At 41.1% G+C, this 20,500-nt stretch overlaps 1 protein-coding gene across 4 annotated transcripts; it reads left to right on the top strand.

Annotated features, from left to right (window-relative positions):
* Positions 1-9,122: 9,122 nt before the first annotated feature.
* On the top strand, positions 9,123-19,975 carry LOC135451554 (cytochrome P450 2J2-like). 4 transcript variants are annotated; one of them, XM_064720894.1, is made up of 10 exons: positions 9,123-9,165; positions 9,494-9,599; positions 10,926-11,088; positions 12,210-12,359; positions 13,403-13,563; positions 14,573-14,749; positions 16,256-16,397; positions 16,593-16,780; positions 17,183-17,324; positions 18,412-19,975. In XM_064720894.1, the coding sequence occupies exons 2-10, from the start codon at positions 9,594-9,596 to the stop codon at positions 18,588-18,590; spliced, it is 1,308 nt and encodes a 435-aa protein (XP_064576964.1). In that variant the 5' UTR covers positions 9,123-9,165; positions 9,494-9,593; the 3' UTR covers positions 18,591-19,975. The 4 variants fall into 4 exon arrangements, with proteins under 4 accessions (XP_064576964.1, XP_064576963.1, XP_064576962.1 ...); XM_064720893.1 differs by having other exon boundaries at positions 9,142-9,171; XM_064720892.1 differs by lacking the exon at positions 9,123-9,165 and having other exon boundaries at positions 9,332-9,599.
* The last annotated feature ends 525 nt before the right edge of the window (positions 19,976-20,500 follow it).

Here is a 20,500-nt window from a genome sequence, read left to right as displayed (position 1 = left end):
TGAAAGCCTTTTCAAAGCCTGGCTGATGCTGCCACAGAAGGCAAACGAAGCTGAGAGCAGATCTGAGAGAAGCCCATGTCCCACTTATGAAGTGCCAACTCTCTCAGCTTTGGCTGTGATGTCACCTCTAATCAGGCTGCTGAGCTTTGTGGGGTGTCTTGGAGACACCCTCTCACACACACACATCCTTCATTCCTCTCTCTTACATTCTTCATTGCTTCTATGTTATTTCTCATGTCTTCCTCAGGCTTCATTTTTGTAGTGGTGCTTGTACCTGCTCAAGCATACAGGGGAAGATCTGGCTAAAAAGGAAAACATAGGAAATGTACAGAGGCAAAGCTGAAGATTTTGGGTTCATGTAGCTCTTGGAGAGGCTCAGAGCCTTGTGAATCTGTGATGCTCATCTGACACCCTTTTCACTTAAAGTTTATACACAAAGCAAAAAAAAGAGGTAAAGAAAAAATTTTGTATTTCTACTAGTATAATGAAGAAAAAGGAAAATGGTGGTTTCTCAGAACTGCAGTATATCAGGAAGGCTCTGTGGCAGATGGGAAAATTGATGGCTTTTTTGGCTTTTATTGTCAATGAAAATGGCCAATGCATTCAACACTGCTGGTGTTCAGGGAAGATTTCTGTCAAGGCTATTAGAAAATAGCTAGATAAACATGATATTTTCAAATTGGCTGAGCTGATTCATCCCAGGGCACTTAGGGGAACAGTATCAACCTCAGAGCTATTAGCAATTATCTATGAAAACCTGTGGAGGATGGGAAAAGGTCAAACATTTCCTTTTCTTCAGAAGGTAAGAGAAGTTGCAGTGCTATAAATCAGCCAGCCTGATTGCACTTCTCAGAATATCCTACAAATAATCAGATTGTAAGCACTGGAAGGAAAGCAGAGTCAGTATTCACCAAATAATGTCAAAGTTACTTAGTTCTGTTTGATGACATTGCTAGAGGTCTGTTTTCAAGAGAGAAGATGTTAATGTCATTTACTGTTCTTTAATGTGGCTTTGACACTATCTCACAAATTCTGTGGAAATGTGGGCTATCTGAAGTTTGATAAAACTTGATGGAAAAGTCAGGAAATGCATATGAATAGTACCATGTCAAATTGGAAGGATGCACTGAATGGGATTCTGTCCTGCATCTAAACTGTTCAATATTTAATTGACGACCTTGATAGTCAGTAAAAGCACCAGACCTGGGTAAGGCCTAATTTCTTGATGCCACCAGATCCAAACTGATGGCTGCAGCAAGGTAAGAAAGAGGTATTCCCAAACTTGTCTAAATTCAAAGAAACTTAAATGTAGGACAGTTTTATTTGGATTTATTACCTTTGTGAACTGTGAAGGTGCCATAACATGGATACTTCTCCTTAGTAGTTTTAATGTCACATAGCTGAAGAGGTGAGAGTGACCCTATTCCAGCATCTCTCATCATTCCCTCCTTCCTGTCTTCCTGGAGTTACAATTTTCCCTGGGAAATTTCTCTGGGACTGGTTTTTCTTGACCATTATGGTTTCCACAGAGCAGTAAGCTGCAGCAGAAGGACACATTTTAGTTTTGAAGTGACTCATAATGCCTCTAAAAGCTATAGAATTCAAACTCAAGTTTGCTGTCCTGAACCGAAGTATTTTCTTTGGATATCCTTGAATAAAAGACTTGGTGGAAAAATTAGGAAGTTTTCATTAGAAATTTCTGAGACAGGCTATTTTAAACTGTATTAATATATTTAAATAATTAGAATAAAAATGGCAGTGAGCTGTGTTTATTGGAAGTAATATTTCAGCTGAGTTTGGGATATCTTTTGCTTAGTGAAAAGCTTATGAACTCCTCCTAATATCTGCCAAGAGATCACAGCCTGTGCTACTTTTAGCCAAACACTCCAGGAACTATTTATTTGCTGTCCTGCAGTGTGAGATTCTAATGTTAAAGGAATAACAATAACAAAATTGCAGCCCTTTCCCTGAACAGTTTATGAGATACAGCAGATGCGACTAGAGATGAGCGAATAATATTAATATATTCTGTGGTCAGCTGATGATATGATGGTATTCTACAAAGCTACATTTTAAGGAGCATTACAGAGAAAATGAAAAATAACCCAAACAATTGGAGTGTTTTATATGATATTCTTTTTTAAGTAACTTTTTTTAGCACTTTTAAAAAATGTTCTTATTTCAGTGCTGCAGTCACATGAGCATTGGCTTTGCCTTGTAAATTCAGGTTGGACTGACAACTACAAACTGTGGGTGCCTCTGGTTTCTCAGGTAAGACAGGCAGCTTCCTTTAGCCTGCTTGTGGATAGCTTTGGGAAGGGACAGATGCCACCACCCACCCCTAATATTGAGAGTATCAGTAGTTTCAGCACTCACAGACAGCAACCAAATCCTAGAGAAATGCAGGCCATTGTGGGACCTGCAGGCTGAGGGAGACGGGATTTCAGGCTTGCCACTCTCTGACACCATTGTGGCATTGGCCTGTCCTGGCAGAACAGAGCACTGCTCTGTGGGAGCTCCCTGGTTAGGGATCTCTCCTGTTTGGGGATCTCTCCTGTTTAGAGATGTCCCTAGTTTGGGGATCTCCCCGATTTGGGGATGTCCCCAGTTTGGGGATGCAGCCGTGCCCTGTGAGCTGGGGGTGATGCTGGAGCTCAGGGAAGCTGGCTGTCCTCATGCAGAGCACCAGCAGCTGTCAGGGAGCATGCTGGCTAATTCAGGTGGATGGAGCAGGAATTGCTCAGCACAAAGTGATCCCGTGTGGGTGTTTCAGCAGCTCCAGGCAGAGGGCAGCAGAGGCTGTGAGCTGCTGACAGGAACTGCCCTTGCACACACCCGAGTTACCAGGGCATGCTGGAGCCCATCGTGCCTTCATCTGCCGACAGCATGGGACTGGCTGTGTGTGAGAATGAAATGCTACAATACAGCGGCTTTAGAAGATTTCTTGGACCTTTTGGTGGAGCACAGTGTCTGTGTGGTTTTTGGATTACATGGATATTATTCACTGTGACCATGCTCTTCTGCTCTCTGATCAAGATAAGAAGTTCCTAATTTTCTCTGTACTAATAATCTCTCCCACAAAAGGGAATGTAGTACACCAGGGAAGCTCCCAAATTACTGCGTGCCTTGCACTAACTTTCATTTTCTCCAGGTAAGTGGAGAAAATGAAAGTTAGTGGCATTTCACCAGGCCCAGACATGGGTAAAACGAAGTAATGATAGAGTTTGAAATGTGGGGATCGCATCCATGAGGCTTAGAGGGAGAATATTGATTTCATCTGCTCTGCCTCTCTTTTCCTTTCTGTTAAGTACTGCTAAGAGAAAACTTTGAGATAATTGAAACAAACAAACAAATAACCAACCCCATACCAACATTCCCCTCCCCCTCGCAATCAAAAAGACAAAACAAAACCAAACCAGGAAATATTGAACAAAATAATTATGGCTATTCTCCATCAATTTTAGCTCATTGTTGGTCTTTATCCAGGTTGAGCTTCTGCAGTAGTGAAGTCAATTAGAACTAAAATTGCCTAATTGCCTTTTATCTTTATGATGTATTTAACATGATATTTTACACAGAGCTGACAAAGTGATTCTCCTTGAATGCCATCCCCTGATCAAAGAAAGCCCTGTACTCCATGAATCTGAGCAGTACAAAATGTCTCTCTACTTTTGTCTAATTATAGAATTATGGATTTGTTTAGGTTGGAAAAGACCTCATAGACTATTGAGTCCAACCATAAACAGGGCACTGCCAAGTCCACCAGAAAACCATGTGCCACGTGCCAAATCTACACATCTTTTAAATGCCTCCAGGTACAATGACTACACCACTTCTCTGGGCAGCCTGTGCCAGGACTTGGCAACCTTTGAGTGCAGATTTTTTTCCTAACGTCCAATGTAAAACATCCCTAGCATAACCTGAGGCCATTTGCTTCTGTCCTGTTGCTTGTTACTTGGAAGAAGAGACCAATCCCCACCTACACTCTCCTTTCAGGGAGTTGTAGAGAGGGATAAGGTCCCTCCTGTCCCTCCTTTTCTCCAGGCTGAATAATCCCAGCTCCCTCAGCTGCTCCTCCTCCTCAGGCTTGTGCTACAGACAGGTCACCAGCTCCATTTCCCTTCTCTGGACACAGTCCAGCACCTCAATGTCTTTCTTGACAATTTTACAAGAAGCTCTGCAGCCTCTGAGGGCACTTCTTTTATTCTCTGTCTCCAGGTCCAGAACTGTGACCCTGTGCTGTCCCCTGTGTGTTTGACATCCCCACTCTCTTCCATAAATCCTCACTCCAGCTGCCACACATAACCAGAGGATGCAGAGAAGCTGACAGTGACAATATGTAAAAGTGATGGATGTTTAGGAGGATACAGATTGTTTTTTGTGGTAGAAGATGGCTTTCCTGGTTTATGTGAGAAACTCAGAGGTCTTTCTCAGGAATATTAGTGCAAGGAATAAAATTTCGTGCCGCATAATATCTACAGGAGGAATAACAGTTTTGACCTGAGGTGGTATTTCTCAATCCCTTTTATCACCACATTCATGGAACATTTTTTAGAGAAAAGGACTTTTCTGGACATTGCTACAGTATTGCACAAGTAATAATATCGTAATTGGAACAATCAATAAAAATTACGTAATTTTTTTCATATCTTTTCCTTGCTTAATTTTGGGGATGTGTCTAAGTACTGCAGTAATTTCATGTGCAATCAGTTGGGAAACTTGTGTCTGAAGGCATGCATTGGCTTTGCCAGTACCAAATGCTAATCCTTAGATCCTGTATAACAAATTAATATGCAGTCACTGCCATCCAGCTTGCCCTTTGATCCATAAGTGATTGTCAAATGCTGAAAGCTGCTGAGTGTGCTTGCCATCTTTCCTGAAAGTCACATGAGCAGAGTTGCCATAGGTCCTGGAAGTTATTTCCTGCAGGCAGGCCCTGGGAGGCAGAGCTGTGAGCAGTATTGTCCCAGTGCTTTCTTCCATAGGAGATTCAGATAAATGTGGAGGGGCACTGGTTACATGTGTCCCTCCCTCCCTCCCTCAGGGAACTGGTAGAAAAGCAACAAAGAACCAGCAGAGAGGCAGATGTTGAGACAGGGCAGATTAATGGGGCCTGTCAGGACACAGTCCCAGCTTTAAGTTCAGTTTTGAAGGGAATTTCATGCCACACAGAGTGTGTAAATGTAAATCCCCTTGTTTCCTTCATAGTAGCACTACTGCAGTGCAAGTCCCCACCATTCAGCTTTCCTTGGAAGTGAGGAGAAAAAGCTTCCCTGGCCAGGGATAAAAGGCATGAATCAGACTTCTGGCCCCTGCACTTCATGCATGGCTAATTGTCACTTTGCCACTTTAATAAAACAGATGTTCTCTGTTATCAGCTTAATGCAATTAGTGTAATACTTCAAAGGGCTGCTGCCCCTGCCACATGCTGGAGAGTGAGGAGTGTGTGATAGAGGGTTATTGACCTTCTGGGCTGCTGCTTGGGGTTTCTGTCCTACTCAAGCAATAGAAAATCAAACACCAAAACGGCCCCTAAATCTTTCTCCAGAGTATTTTTAGATGCTTACTTAGGTTGCTAAATCAACTTCTCAAACCTAAATTGTTACAGAAAAGAGCTCTGCCTGAGAAAAAGCCTGTGAGGAATGATGGTGTAATTGAGGCTGAGCTGCCAGTCACAGTTTTGGCCAGAGGATGGGTTACCTCCTCTGGGTTATGAGCCATCCTGACCCTCCAGAATGGCCATGTGGCTGCTTCTCTTTCAGTCTTCCCTTGGTTCCGTCTCATGGTAACCACACTGAGTGAATCCCCAGAGCTGATGCTTTCAGTTGAGAATTACTCTGTTCTGCGAAATTTTAAGACTCTGGAATGACTACATGATGCTTTATTTAGATATCCTTGGGGTGAAAAACATGGGCAGCCAGCTACTGCTCTTGCTTTAACTTTGCCTTGACCAGTTCCTGATCTATGTTCAGCATTAGGTTTCAGTATTTTCTCAGCCATTTGCTCTTTGATTGCAACTCCCCTGGATTTGGAATTGGATGTATTTTTTGTGACAAACTATGTTATGACACAGACTTCTGGGTGCTTAAGTTCTGTCAGATTTTGTGGGAGTTCTCTCATGAAGTTTGTTTATTTAGGCTGACTTCAAAGTGCTCTGCCATCACTATCTTGTCATTGTGGCTTTCCTTTTCTTGGCAGTCATCAGCTGAGCTGTGAGGAAACCATTCATAGAGATTGAGATGATAAACTGCTTCAGCTCATAACATCAACATTGCATTTTACAGTTTTTTGCCGTATTTTTGCTGGTGCTTCTCTCAGACATTTGTGAAAAGATGCTATTTGTGAACTTTGAACTTCTATTATTACCCCCACAGGCCTGTACATCCTCCCTTACTCAGCAGCAGCAGTAACACTGTTTCTGTATAAAAAGTTCCTAATGTAAAAATATTGGTTTCAGCCTCTTTTTGTGAAAACAGAAACCAGTTCTTTATGTCAGGCTTGAAAATATATCCTCTAACATTTTTTTATTGTCTTTTCCTCTTGATTTTCTTAACCCTTTGAGTGCTTTTGTTTGCATCCTCAAGCTGTTATGCAGAAATTATGAAGATGATCCCAAGTACTTTGAATTTTCCAGCATTATGAAAAACTCATACAGCTATTTCTTACACAGAGGTATCATGCAGTTCCCAGTAATCTACCCAGAGAACACCAAGTTACTCTTCTCTTAGGCAAACTCTCTGTGACAAAAGGTCTTGCAGCAATTAGGGGTGCCAGTCCCATTTCTGTTGCTTTTCTCATTTTTATTTTGGATATTAACATCAATTACGTATTTTTTCCCACTCTTTGTGCCATCTGAATTGCAGCTTTAATGCTCCCAGGTTTTAGGCTCATTCCACCCTGGGAATTTTGCAAGTTCCTGAAGACAACTGTGGGCAAAGATTTAGAAAGCATGGCAATGTGTTGTGCAATTTCCACTTCTAAATGTTATTTATTTGAAGCCTCACTCAAGGCACTTGAGTGCTTTTTTGTGCCCAGTGTGTGAACAGTTCCTGTGCTTCAGAGATCCTAATTCCAATATGATATTCCCTCTTGGCAAACGTGTTACATTTTATTCTTCATATTGAAATATTGATGTCCCAGAGCTGAAATTAAACCTTTGCTTGCTCAAGTGTTTCAGGACCATGCTTGTTTGATTGTTGCATTACCTGCACAGCTTTACTTTTGCAAGCATTATAAGCATTGCAAGCTAATCTTCCTGAGACTTACTTCACACTGTGCTTTTAAGTCCACTAAAAATCTTAACTTTGGCATCCTGATAACTCTCATTAAAACTTGATGGTTTTGCCTCTCATTCATGTCTTTGGACTGCCCTTTTTTCAGCTTACCACCTTTTAGGTAAGCTGAGTTTTCTGCCAAAAATACAAACCCAGCAAATATTGCTGATGATCTGTCCAGAGGAGGATGCGGCAGACTGGAACAGGTCCGTGTGAACACAAGATCCCAATTTCCTTTCCAGTAAAGCCCATCCAGTGACATCAGGTACTGGTGGAAGTGACTATTCATGCATCTGGCTTCAGACAGTTGGGGGAGTTTAAAAATACTGGAAAAGGAAAGCTAAGGGTAACATCTGGCAGGATAAATTGCTGCCTGGTTCATTTGGCTTTGTCCTGCTTCTGACACTGGTGATTTGATTCCAGTTGAACCTGACCCATGTTCTGAAAGAACTCCATTCATTTACTGCTATCTGATACTAATACAATACCAATAGGAAACACCTAAATTTAAACAATGGAATCTGGACTAAACAGAGAAGAGATGAACATGGCTGCATTTAGTCTATGCATAAAATGTATATAATTTCTTCTGGCTTCAGTTGTCTGTACAGAGAACTATATTTCTTCCTTTTTTCCAACATTTTTAAAAATTTGAAACTGATATTGTGGTTTGAAGAAAGAAACTTTTCCAATTTTATGTTTTGCTGATTTCAGCCTCATAATGGGCAATGGTACCCAATTTGCACTGGTTTTAGCAAGGCCATGGAACCCACCTCAGCCTAAATGCCACCATGTTAACCATTATATGCACAGATAAGGTGATAAAAGACATTGCCTTCCCGTGTTGCCTTCTCTGTATAACACAGGCACTTGTGTGTACCCACAGAAGCTGCAAATGGAGGTCTATCACTGAGTCACATCACTTTCTTCATGCTGCCAGCTTTGCAAAACACCACGTTTGTGCCTGCGTTGGAGGGCACAGCAGTTTCTTGTTCAGACTTGAACTCATTTTTAGTGAAGACACTTCGGCTTTGCAATGCAAGATTGAATCCTTTGGTTGCTGGCACACAGAGCTTTTCCCCTATCTGTGCTTCAAACTCAGTGTGAATCCCTTCATTGTCAGAGGACAGATTTTTAATGTGTCCTGCAAACTTATTGAGAACTAGTAATAATAGCCAGGATTCTGAAACTGACTAAAAAAGTAGAAAATAAATCAAGGTATGTGAAGCTTTCAACTAGGTTACATTTTAAAAATATATATAAAGAATTGAAATTTCATATTTAGTTTATTTTTGAATATGAAAACTGTAATGTTGTGATTTTAAAAATTACTTCATTGTAATGTGAGTTTTTAAGCAGTGTCATTAGTGCTTACTTGGGGAAATTCTTATTTTTTCCATTTACGGGGAGAAAAGTTTGAACGCTCAAGGCCAATTTTTCAGAAATCACATGTAGCAATCTCATCTTCTAATTGCATCTTTAGTCTGTAGCTACACTTGTTTTTGCCTGTGTAAACTGTGTGTGTTGGCAGGCAAATTTGAATTTACAACCACATTTAAATAATGCTTGTGACTAAAATGCCTGGAATATCTTATCTATTGTAAGTATATATATTCATATATCCCATACCATATATCCAATCTAACCTATTGTAAATATATACTCTATGCTATTGTAATTACATTCTACATAACTGTGTGGTCTCACCTAAATGTAACACTCTTAATCCCAATTAAGTCACTGTAAGGCAAATCACTAAGTATGTTTTTGAAGTTCCCAAAGCTGATGAAACCTCATGTGAGCAAGGGCTCTCAGCTGGTGTCACTCCAGCACAGACCTCCCAACAGACACCAGCAGTTCCCTGACACAAGCTTCAGGAAAAACACCTTGAGTACAAGTGATTCCCCATTCTGATGCTGAGGCTTGCTGAAAGCAGAGATGAGCTTTTGATCAGGGCTGAGTTTGGTGCATCTCAGTATGGTGCAGGAAAAGGGCAGGCATTGATGAAGAGGGAGGGACAGAGGGAGGGAAAAGGAGCTGAAACTTTGTAGAACTCAGTCTGCAGCCAAAACTGGTGGAACAAGAAGCAAGATTACTTTTTCCCAGCTCCAGTACCTCCTTTCTGATAGAGACAGCTGGCAAATAACCTTAGAAATGCTGTCTATAACTCAAGGTTTTATAGTCCTGATCATTTTTTTGTTAATTGTTGAGTTTTTCAGGCTGCAAAAAGCTTGCAAGCAATTCCCTCCTGGACCAACTCCTCTCCCATTGCTTGGAAACTTGGTGCACTTGAACTTTCAGTTTCATCGGGATCTTCTGATGGAGGTATTTCTTTTAATATGCTCTTAATTGGTTATTTTTAGCCATGACTTCAAAAATTGTGATTAATTGAAGGTTTTAAGTCTGTGAAAGTTACAGAAAAAGTGTGGATATATAAAGAGCAATTGAGTCGTACATTTGAGTCACCTTCTTATGTGGAATATGTCTTCTTCACAAGAAAGTTAATGCCCTTAGGAATCAAGTTAACTTGGGGACAAAGTTTATGACTTGTTATTAAAGTTGAAAAAAACCAATAATCTAAAAGATGCTTCTGCACTGCTAAGTGTGAAGCTGTATTCACTACAGCGATAGCTATATCTGCTATCCCTACATGATACTTTTTAAAATTCTCACTGGCATTGCCTAATTTGATCACAAAATGGGTAATATGGTGCATGCACGCTTGTAGTACATGAGGGGCATTTACTCTCCATCTTCCTACAGCTCCTGGAAACTGTTTGTTGTTAGTGACAGCTGCAGTCATTCTTCTAATGGTTTGCAGGTGAGCTTTAGTTCAGGTGGATGCCTGAGAGCACACATGGGCCAATGAGTGCAAAGCAGACTCAGGCTGGGATGCTCCAGCAGGGAGAGGAAAGCCACAACCTAAATAAATATGAGGAAAAGCAAGTGTCTGATGTGATCAACTGAATGTAATATTCATGGCACCTTAGACGCTGTCTGCCACCTTTCCTGTATCACTGTGGGTGTGCTGGAGCAGGGTCCATACTTGTACAAAGGTTTTTTCATGCATGGTTGGAGTTCCTCTGCCATACACCCATCCCTGCTTGGACACCTCTGCTGCGTCCAATGGCAAGTTCTCTCCTCAGTACTGTGAGGAAACCCTGGACTCAAATGCAGTCCACTGGCACTTCCTGGCTGCTGGTTAATTTCTGTGTCCATGTCCTCTCCTGGAGCACACAGATGGCACAGGTTTTATCAGCTTACTTCATTTTGCAAAGGCAGGACTTGCTGGAGGCACAGAGCCCCAGGGTGGTGCAGAGTGTGGCTGTTCAATTAACAAGGTACAAAATGTTGGGGTTGGAGGGATGCAACATAAAGCACAGCAATATAAAGTACAAAGTTTTCTTTCTTTTGCTGGAGAGTTGCTGCAGAATGTGCTTTGAAAAGAAAATAACTTCCCCCTGGGGTAAATAAAATTGGCTGCTGAAAGCCTTATTCTCAGCAAAACAACTGCTTCTAGCTACAATTATATGCATGGGCATGATATTTTCAGCACAAAACTGTCGGCTGGGTTGGTGAATAGCAGGTGCAGTTTGAGATCTATATATGGGGATTCATCTGTTTTTTTTCTGACACCTTTTCCACTTACAGCTGGCAAAAACTCATGGTAACATGTACACTCTGTGGTTTGGGTGGGTCCCAGTGATTATACTGAATGGATTTCAAGCAGTGAAAGATGGCATGACCACACACCCTGAAGATGTTTCTGGCAGGCTGGTGTCACCTTTCTTCAGAGCGTTGGCCAAAGGAAAAGGTGAGATTTTCCTGCCATTAATAGTGTAAAGGAATGTTGAATTGAAAACTATTCTGCCTTGTTAGACTCTGCCCTCCCATTCAGAAAGATCTTCAAGTCCTCCACTGGCTTTTTGAGAATATCTTACTGTTTGCCATGGTGCCTTTTGCATTGAGCTTTCCCTAGCCTAGGAAACACTCCAGGTTGTTTCTATGGAACCTTGCTGCTGTATTCAAGGTGTTTGTATGTGATCCAACCCAGAACCCAGCAATTTTGCCCTAACCACAAACTAATCCATTGTGGTACACATGATTTTGCTGTACAGCACATGAATGCAATGCCTGTTTGGTAACTGCATACATTATGGTTGCCAAACACTTTTCATCATGAGCAAGAGACCTATAAATCCCTACTTCAGAATTCACATTTCTTACTTGCTGATACCCCCAAACATTTTGTGAATGCTTTTTGATTGTGAGAGTGCCTGCAACACAGGAAAATCCATTTCTTATGGTATTCCAGCAGTTTGCAGTATTTTTTTCCTATCCCTGCAGTCGCTAGATCAAAGCAGACACAGATTGTTTAAAGCTGGTTGAAGCCTCACCTCCAGAGAAGCTGTTCAGGGCTCTTCAGGTGGCCAGGAGTGCAATCTGACAATTAAAGGAGTGTTATCTCTTCCAGGGTAGAAACAGAGCCCAAATGTCACTTATCTTTCACCTTCATCACCTCAACCTACAGTCATCACATTAATTGATCTATATCTCCATAAACGTACCCTGCCCTGAACTCTACTCTGTGGAAATTCATTGAGTTATCCTTGTCTTGAGAATGATTACTTGAGTATGGCTAGAGCCGATTTCATAAAAAGGCATCTTAAGGTGTTTCAGAGTTTTTTAAGACATCAAGAAATGGCACAGTCAGAAAATCCTTAGATTGCTCTTTCCAATGATTAACTATGTTCAATGTTAGGAACATGTGGTCTGGTTATAGTTTGGATATGTCTAGCTATGATTTTTTGTTACCAATAATTTGAATGAAAGATACTCGTATTCCCTGATTTATTGCATGTATTTTATCATATATGTTTAAATGAATGGTTCCATGCCTGTGGCAAATACTGACATGCCAGGGAACACCCTCAGGTATTATACTTGCAAGTGGTCGCTCCTGGAAGCAGCAGAGGCGTTTTGGAATAATGACTCTACGCAATTTGGGAATGGGGAAAAAAGGCCTGGAGCATCGAGTGCAAGAGGAGGCCTCTCACCTGGTGGAGTTTTTTGGGAGCCTCAAAGGTATTTTACCTGCTAAGAAACCAGGTGCTTTTCAGTCTGGATGTGGATCCATATCTTCAGTATGCAAACTTACCTATCCCTTCTAGGGGATGTATCCAAACTTTCCAAAGCACAAGAGCAGATAGAGCCTAGAATCACAAGTATTTCCTTCTTATATAGCTCTTCATGCATATAGTGAACCTGGAAACTTCTGAAATTCCCCTCCATGGGTGGATAATTTGTCTGTGATATATTGTGCAATGACACAATGCTGCTGAACTGCACAGCCAAGCCATGCCTGCCATGGTATCTGAACAGTATTGCAGAGCTTAGTAATTTCCTTAAATTTCAATGACATTGGATGCCCTGCATATTTTAATGTCTATCTGGCTAAGTAACGACTGGCAAGAGAAACAAAGTAGGAGGTGAGAGGGAACTTCAGTGGATTATCACATTAATCCTAGAGTCCATTACAGGATTATTTCTATCCAAATCACTTTTTATGAATATCTGTTTCATAGCTTTAGAAAAAAACATCAGACAGAGATATGATTTACTGCTCACAGCTGAGACTGTAATAGTTTAATTATATTTACTTTGCAGTTCCTGTCTCTTTGTCTTTTTAAACCTTCCTACATTCCTCCAGGTTTTCCTTGTAATTAATTTTTTTATATTTTTGAACATGTCTGTCACTGAGTTCCCTTAGTTCATCTCCAGTGGCACTACTTCTTTCTGACATTCTCTCCTCACAGCTGAAGACAGCAGATTTGATATGATACCCTAGAACTGATCTTAGCTGTACAACATTATTTCACAGGAAGGGCTGTGAAATTGTTTTGGAGCTAACAGTTAAGAGTTTAGAGGAAACAGTTTAACAGTGTTCTTTATTTTAAGACTATGTTTTATTTTCCTTAATTTGTGTTAGTGCCACATCTCTGTCCTCATTCACACCCCAGCAGGATAAAGAGAACATTTTATTAAATCTTTAATACCATCAAGTCCTATCAGTATAAGGATCATCTGAAAAAAACACTGAGAGTGAATTCCAATTACTGTGTTTGCAGGGAGACCTGTGGATCCTTCTTTCCCTCTTTTCCATTCTATTTCAAATGTAATTTGTGCTGTGGTTTTTGGATATCACTTCTCTGATGAGGACAAAACCTTCCATGAACTGATCCATGCTACAGAGAAAATATTCAAGTTTGCAGGCAGCTTTGTTCATCAGGTGAGTAAATCATATGCTGGGGTTTTTTTTCTAAAATAGGTAGAAAGTGAAAGCACAGATACAAAAATGTGTCTTCACTAAATACAGAGCAACAGGCAAATGTTGGCTGAGAGCTAAGAAGTGTCCTTTGAGACTAATGAAAAAGGCAAACAGGATCTTAGGCTATTTCCACCACTATTTTCCTTTTAGATCCAGTGAAGTGTTACAGCAGGTTCTGAAGTATAATCATCTGTGAGACACATTCTAGGGTCTTGGACATCTTTTGTTGTGATTCTGAAGAGAAACAAAGGTGGAGAAGTGGTAATGAAGTAACCTACAAACTGTCACTTAAAATTAGAGAGACTTTGCTTGTTGGGTCTGAAAGAGCAAGGAGAGGAGATAGAACTGCTCTTTGCTGGGCAGGGTAGAATGGCAGATGCTGCACAGACAGAAATATCCAAGGCAGAGGACAGGACTTAGAGCTGACAAATGTGTGTGTAAATACAAGCAGCAGGCTGAGGATGCAATATTGTTAGCCATGAGAACAATTATTGCTCCTTAGCAGTCATGAAGACTGAATAGGAAAATCTAAATTAGCCCCTTATCTTAGAGTGATACCCAGACCATAATTCCTTTTGTGGGCTCCAAAAATTCCAGCAGTTAGTTGAGGCTGCAGACCTGTTAATCTTATCAGTCCCATGGTGTCCAGAAAGGATGTCCTTACATTTTGAGTGTGTGGGAGCTGGGGTCTCCAGCTGTGCAGGAGTGTGGTCATATAGTGATCTGCATTAGCCAAGTAAACTTAGAGGCATGAGCAGAGTGTTGTCAGAATTGCTTTGATCCCTGGAATTGTGTCAAATTTCTACTAAAGCTTTCCCACATGACAGCAAAAATCTGCCCAAAGCAATGCTAATTTGTTTATTCCACTATCAACACTTCTGGGCAGGACAATTCAGCCTTTTGGTGTGTCTAAAAGCAGCTTTGTAAGGGACAGAGAATCGATGGTACCTCCTGTGTGTCCCTCCTGCAGATGTATGAAATCCTGCCCTGGCTGCTGTGTCGCCTCCCTGGGCCTCATAAGAAGGTGTTGGCTTGCTATGATGTCCTGAGTTCTTTTGCAAGGAAGGAAATCAGAAGACATGTAGAGAGAGGGATACCAGCTGAACCACAGGATTTCATTGACTTTTACCTGGCTGAGATTGAGAAAGTAAGTGTTCATTCTGGCTGATAATGCTGTTATGAAGTATAAGGTCAAACAAACCATTACATCACTCAGTGTGATTCTTCCACCATAGCTTCTTACATGTCAGAAACTTCTTAACATGAATACAATATCTTGGCACTTACCAACTCACAAGTCACAGAAAGGCATTAAGTTTTGTATTTTGGTAAGATGAATGAATTACCAGCAAGTCTGATAGGGGATGAACCCATGGGTTCTTATCTGCTTCCCATAAATACCTATGAGTATACTTCAATCCTGTAATAAACATGAGACAGTTTATTCCTGTAGGCTACATAACTTTGGTAAACTACCTCATCTTCTAGAGCAAGGCTCATGTTTACAGTGGGATTAAATACCCATGCACAAATCACTGCCCTGAAATAGCAGGCATGCTTCTTTGAGATCCAGTGTGTGTGCTCCAGCACTGGCTGTCCTTGTGTCACATAAATGTCTGGTTTCTCCTTTGGCAGGCAATCATTATTCCTGTGTTACCTCTAACTTCCCCACTGTTTGGGCCATGGCTGGCTTGGCCCCTATATTCAAACTGGACAGCTAGAAAACAATTTCACAAACAATGCCATAATCAGCATTAATCTTCTTCCCTGCCCAGGCTATTATTTTCCATAGTAGGAAGTGACTGAGCCAGAGAAGCTCTGCCAAGAGCACTTTGGTTTCCACTTCACACTTTTCAGGAGGTGAAAGAAGCATCTCTTTCCTAGGGTAGATGAAGTTTATGTAGTTTCTACCTCTGATCATAAGCTTTCAGCTAGTCAGGCTGCTGTGTCCTCACAGTGCTGGCTCATGGGCTCTGAAAGGAGCTGATGCACCATCTTACAGTTAGTACCTGAGTGAGTATGAGAAGATTTACTAAAATAAGCATCTTAGAGGCAAAGATGCAGCTTTCTCTGGTGTCAGTGGTGAAATTTATTGCCATCTGTTTGTTTGAAAATGTTTTTGCCTAATGTATTTTCTCTAGTTGTGTTTTTATGTTACTCCCTTATTATTTAGAAGGAAATACATGACTACCACTTACCTATCAATTCACATTTATCCTGAACTGAGAAAAGAAATTAATCTCAAAATGATCTGTTGAAATCCTTTTATTCAGATATGTTTTCCTTTAGCATTTGCTGGCACCATCAGCAAATGGTGACCGATGCCAGGGCCAAGGAATGACATGTTGTAAGGCACTTGCTTATACGTGCACTTAGGCCAACTGCAAACTTGCTTTGAAGTATTTGTGATTAGGTCATCAAGCATAGAATTGCTTTTTGGTGATGAAAGAATAATCCACCTCATGAAAGACTGCAATCCAGACTTACTGTGCCTATTTGGGAAACTACTAAACTCTTAGTATGCATCAAAGCTGTTATTTTGACTATTCTTTGTGCACATGCCAGCTGTGGAAGTCTCACAGTTCTCACACAGAGGGCATACGGGAAAACAAAATTTTCATGCTTTAACTTCAACTTTTATCATCATTTACAGTCTAAAGAGGGGGCCAAGCCCAAGTATGATGAAGAGAATTTGGTATATGTCATAAATGATCTTTTCCTTGGTGGATCAGAGACTTCAAGCACTACCTTGTACTGGGGACTGCTCTATATGGTGGTGAATCCAGACATCCAAGGTGAGAGTGGTGAGGTTTTCCTGTTTATTTCTATTATCCTATACTAAACTCAGGCATTAAGTAATACTAGATCACAGGGTATGAACGTAACGTACGATGTTGAAATAATACACTTTTCTGTTGCTCCAAGAAAAGTGACCAGCTAAAGTATTTTATGCATTTTTCTGCTCTGAAATGGTGAATATTTCTCCACAGAGAAAGTGCAGAAGGAGCTGGATGCTGTTCTGGGTCCTTCCCAGTTAATTTGTTATGAGGATCGGAGAAAACTGCCCTACACAAACGCTGTGGTTCATGAGATCCAGCGCTTCAGCAACATTGTCTTTGTTGGCGTCCCCAGACTGTGTGTGAGGAACACAACTCTGCTGGGATTTCCTGTCAAAAAGGTACAGAAACACTTTCAGCTTCTGTTCTTTCTTCAGCAGAGAGGCATTTCAGTTTTGTAACCAGTGTTCCATCTATAAACTACTCTCCATTAAACTCAGGAATGTGGTGCCTGGGGAAGAGTTACTATCTGTGGCTCCAGGAATGAAAGAAGTCTTTTACTTGGCATGAAGGTGCTCACACAGCTGATAAGGCCAGGGAAGCCTCAAATTCCTGCCCATCACAACTGCAGAAACCAGCCCTGCTAGGCAGGGGATGGACTAAGAGGAGAAACTGGTTTGCCAAAGCACTGGTTAAGACATCCCTGCCCAGCTTGGCACTCGCCCAAATGCCACCAAGCAACAGTTTTATCCATCGGGCTTAAACTGGCACTAGGAACTGAAACAACAGTTTCTTCTTTGCAGGGCACCATTGTTATACCAAATATAGCATCTGTTCTGTATGACCCTGAGCAGTGGGAGACACCTCGGCAGTTCAACCCTGGCCATTTTCTGGACAAAGAAGGAAACTTTGTACCTCGAGAGGCTTTCTTACCGTTCTCAGCAGGTAAATGCATTGACAGTTTGAACCGACCCAGCAGATGAGGTGATGGATAAAGTATGAGATCATGGTATTTCCTCAGATAACATCTTCTATCTCTGCTCTTTGCTGCTTTTAAAGAACACTCCTGGCTTGTTTCTGCTGAAGGAGAGGCTTCTGTGCTGTCAGACCCCAAACTGTTCATAGGACACTGGTGGGAATCCCACTCAAACTCACGAACGTCTTGGGCTGACTGCATGCTGCAATCAAGTTTAGTCTGTAGTATTCTTTATACCTAGCTATTTTCCTTCTATTACCTAGAAGTAATTTGTCCTGTGTGTACTGGAATTATTGCAATCCCTTTCAAAGAAACAAGCTGAAAGAAAAGCAGAAGGCATCCTGATAATCACAGGATTAAGTTCTTATTTACAGAACTGAAAATCCAGATGCAAAAGAAGGAAACAAGGTAACGATGAACAGACAGTAATCGTACCTAGCAGTAAAGCTCCTGCTGAGTTTTTAGTTTGCTGATGGTCACTTAAATGTCCACACAGAAATGGTTTCTTAAATCAAATAGCTTTTCCTTTCCTTATATTTGTCTGCTATCTGTAAATGTGTATGTAATATTCACCTTTTCTGCTCACACCATTGTTGTCAAGGAATGGGAATCCTGGGAAATGAACAGTAGGCCTCATGCTTTGCCTATAAAATGACCAAGCCTCTGTTCAACTGCAAATGCCGCTACTAAGTAATTTTGCTCTGCTGATGTTAACTCACTAAAGCATATGCAAACACCTGGCAGATTTTTTTGTGTGTGGTCCTGAAGTTCAATATCTTCTGTAAACCCAAATAGTTTTTTTCTATCAGGTCAGAAAGAAATTATGTTGGCACCTCATGGGTTTTCATTGATATTTTAATTTTGTGTCTCCTAACCTAGGACATTGGATGGGATCTTTTTGAAAGGGAATTCTCATAGTTTTAGTTCTGTGGCTTTCATGTTGTTCTCCTTGAACAAAAAACAAAACCCACCTCAGCTTTCAACAGGAATCAACTAAGTGATTATGAAACTGAAAAATTCCTAGACACTCAGTGTCCTTTCCTGTTCCCTCTGCAGGGCACCGAGTGTGTTTGGGGGAGCACCTGGCCAGGACCGAGCTGTTCATTTTCTTTGCCAGCCTGCTGCGGGCGTTCACCTTCCGCCTGCCCGAGGGAGTGAGCCGGCTCAGCACGGAGCCCGTCATGGGGGGCACTCTGCAGCCCCAGCCCTACAGGCTCTGTGCCATCCCACGCTAGGCTGCAGCAGGAGACTCCCACCTTTACCTCTGTCATCCGTAATAATACGGTTTAGGTTTTGAAATCAGGTTGCAGTTGTCTGTTCCAGGGAAATATGTGCAATTGGGTGTGTTACTTTTCAAACCACTGTGATTGCTTCACTTAAAAGTGAGTTCATGTCACAGAACTGCAGAAGTGCTGCTTTGTTTTATATTTGCAAGATAGCAAGAGTGTGTGAATCCAGAAAGCCTAAAATACTTAATCTTGATGGACATGAAAGAGCTGCCTAACATTGTATGGTACTCAGCTCTGCTAAGTTGTGGTACAGGAAAGCACTGGCCAGTTGTCTGCCACCCAGATCCTCTGCTGATGTTATTCTTGTGCTTTTCTTTCTCTTTCATGATGGGCCTCTCCTGGGTAGCAATATTAGTGCCACAGCCATAAGCAGGACAAATGCCAAACTCCAGGGAAGCCATTTACCCTGGCAAAAGGAAAAAGCAGACGCTGGAGACAAAGACAGCCTTGTGTACAAGTTGGTAGATTCTGCTTCCATCCAGAAATTAAAAGCAAGGGTTGATTTTTTTTCACTTCTGTTCAAATAAGTTGTTTGGGGAACTGTTTTGTTTCAAAGGCCAAGGCAAAACTGTCCCTGTGGAGGCCTCATGGAACAACCCCGTGAATCATTGGTGTGTAGTGGGGGAACCTGACATCTATGGGATTACATTTTGAAAAAAAGAAATTATCTGTTGCACCAGCATTTGGGGAAACTATTTCTGTATTTGAGGAAGTTTAGAAACTCTTGGACAAACAGGAGGTGAAAGAACAGGTAATTTTTCTGTCTCTCTGGCAGGTGATAAATGCAACAAAAAGGGAGATGGGTCAAAAGAGCCAGAGGAGGTTGCACTGCACATGCTGTGTTGGTAATCTGAGCCTCATCACAGGATTTGTACTAAACATCTCTTTCTGTTCAAGAAGCACTTGGATATTTCTTCAGCAGGAAAATTATTTTAGGGTAGTTTAATAACAATACTGTTTTTAGCATTTGTACTGTTCTCACAAACTTTTCTAAGGCAGCTGCAATCATGTGCTGTCAGAACATGACACTGGCTGAACTTTCACCTGACGCACCATGGCTGTGTTTGAGTTCTGTAAAAGAATTAAAATTGTTTCATATTAATCTTCATCTTGAACATTTATTGTCATTATTATGTCACACTCTTATATTTTCCATTTGAATAACTTCATCTTTCAGACAGTGCCCTGACCAAATGCCTGCTGAGACATAACTTGGGAAACTAGAAAAAAATGCTCATCTAATCAATTGTAATTCTGGAGCATGAGCTAAAATGCACTAAATGCTATTCACTTCCCTTTGATTAAAAGTTTTGCCTCTGGCACATTTTAAAGCTTAATTCATTCATTTGCCGAATGCCTTCAGGTGAGAAAAATGCACTGCGAACAGGAAATCTGATTTTCTTCAGTACTAAAATGAAATTTCATGTTTAAAAAAGACAGATAATATGCTAGTTGAATTGGTGTTACACACACTTCCTTTACCATTTGTCATCGTGTGTGAGATCTGCATTTAAGTCCGTGCTGTAAGGGCAGCCTTGAACTGGGAACAGTGGGTAACCCAAGACGAGGAAATCCCTCCCCATAAAATCCTTGTGCTGAAATGTTGTTATCTTCTCACTTCTTTTTTGTCTTCATTATATTTATATTATTATCTCCATGATATTTATAATTGTGAAATGTTACATTAATAATATTTGCAGCTGAATTAAATTGAAAGTAGCAAGAAACTTGATGGTCACATAAGAACAGATTCATGGATATTTGTAGACAGTTGAGTTTCAACATGTGTAAAATACAGTTGATGTACCTGCAAAAATCACTGTGCACTCAAATAGTCAGTGGAAGGGAGAGACAAA

This window comes from Zonotrichia leucophrys, chromosome 9 (genome assembly GCF_028769735.1).
Source record: "Zonotrichia leucophrys gambelii isolate GWCS_2022_RI chromosome 9, RI_Zleu_2.0, whole genome shotgun sequence".
Lineage (NCBI taxonomy): Eukaryota > Metazoa > Chordata > Aves > Passeriformes > Passerellidae > Zonotrichia > Zonotrichia leucophrys.
The sequence above is the reverse complement of the archived record's forward strand: the minus strand, read 5'-3'. Positions and strand labels throughout refer to the sequence as shown.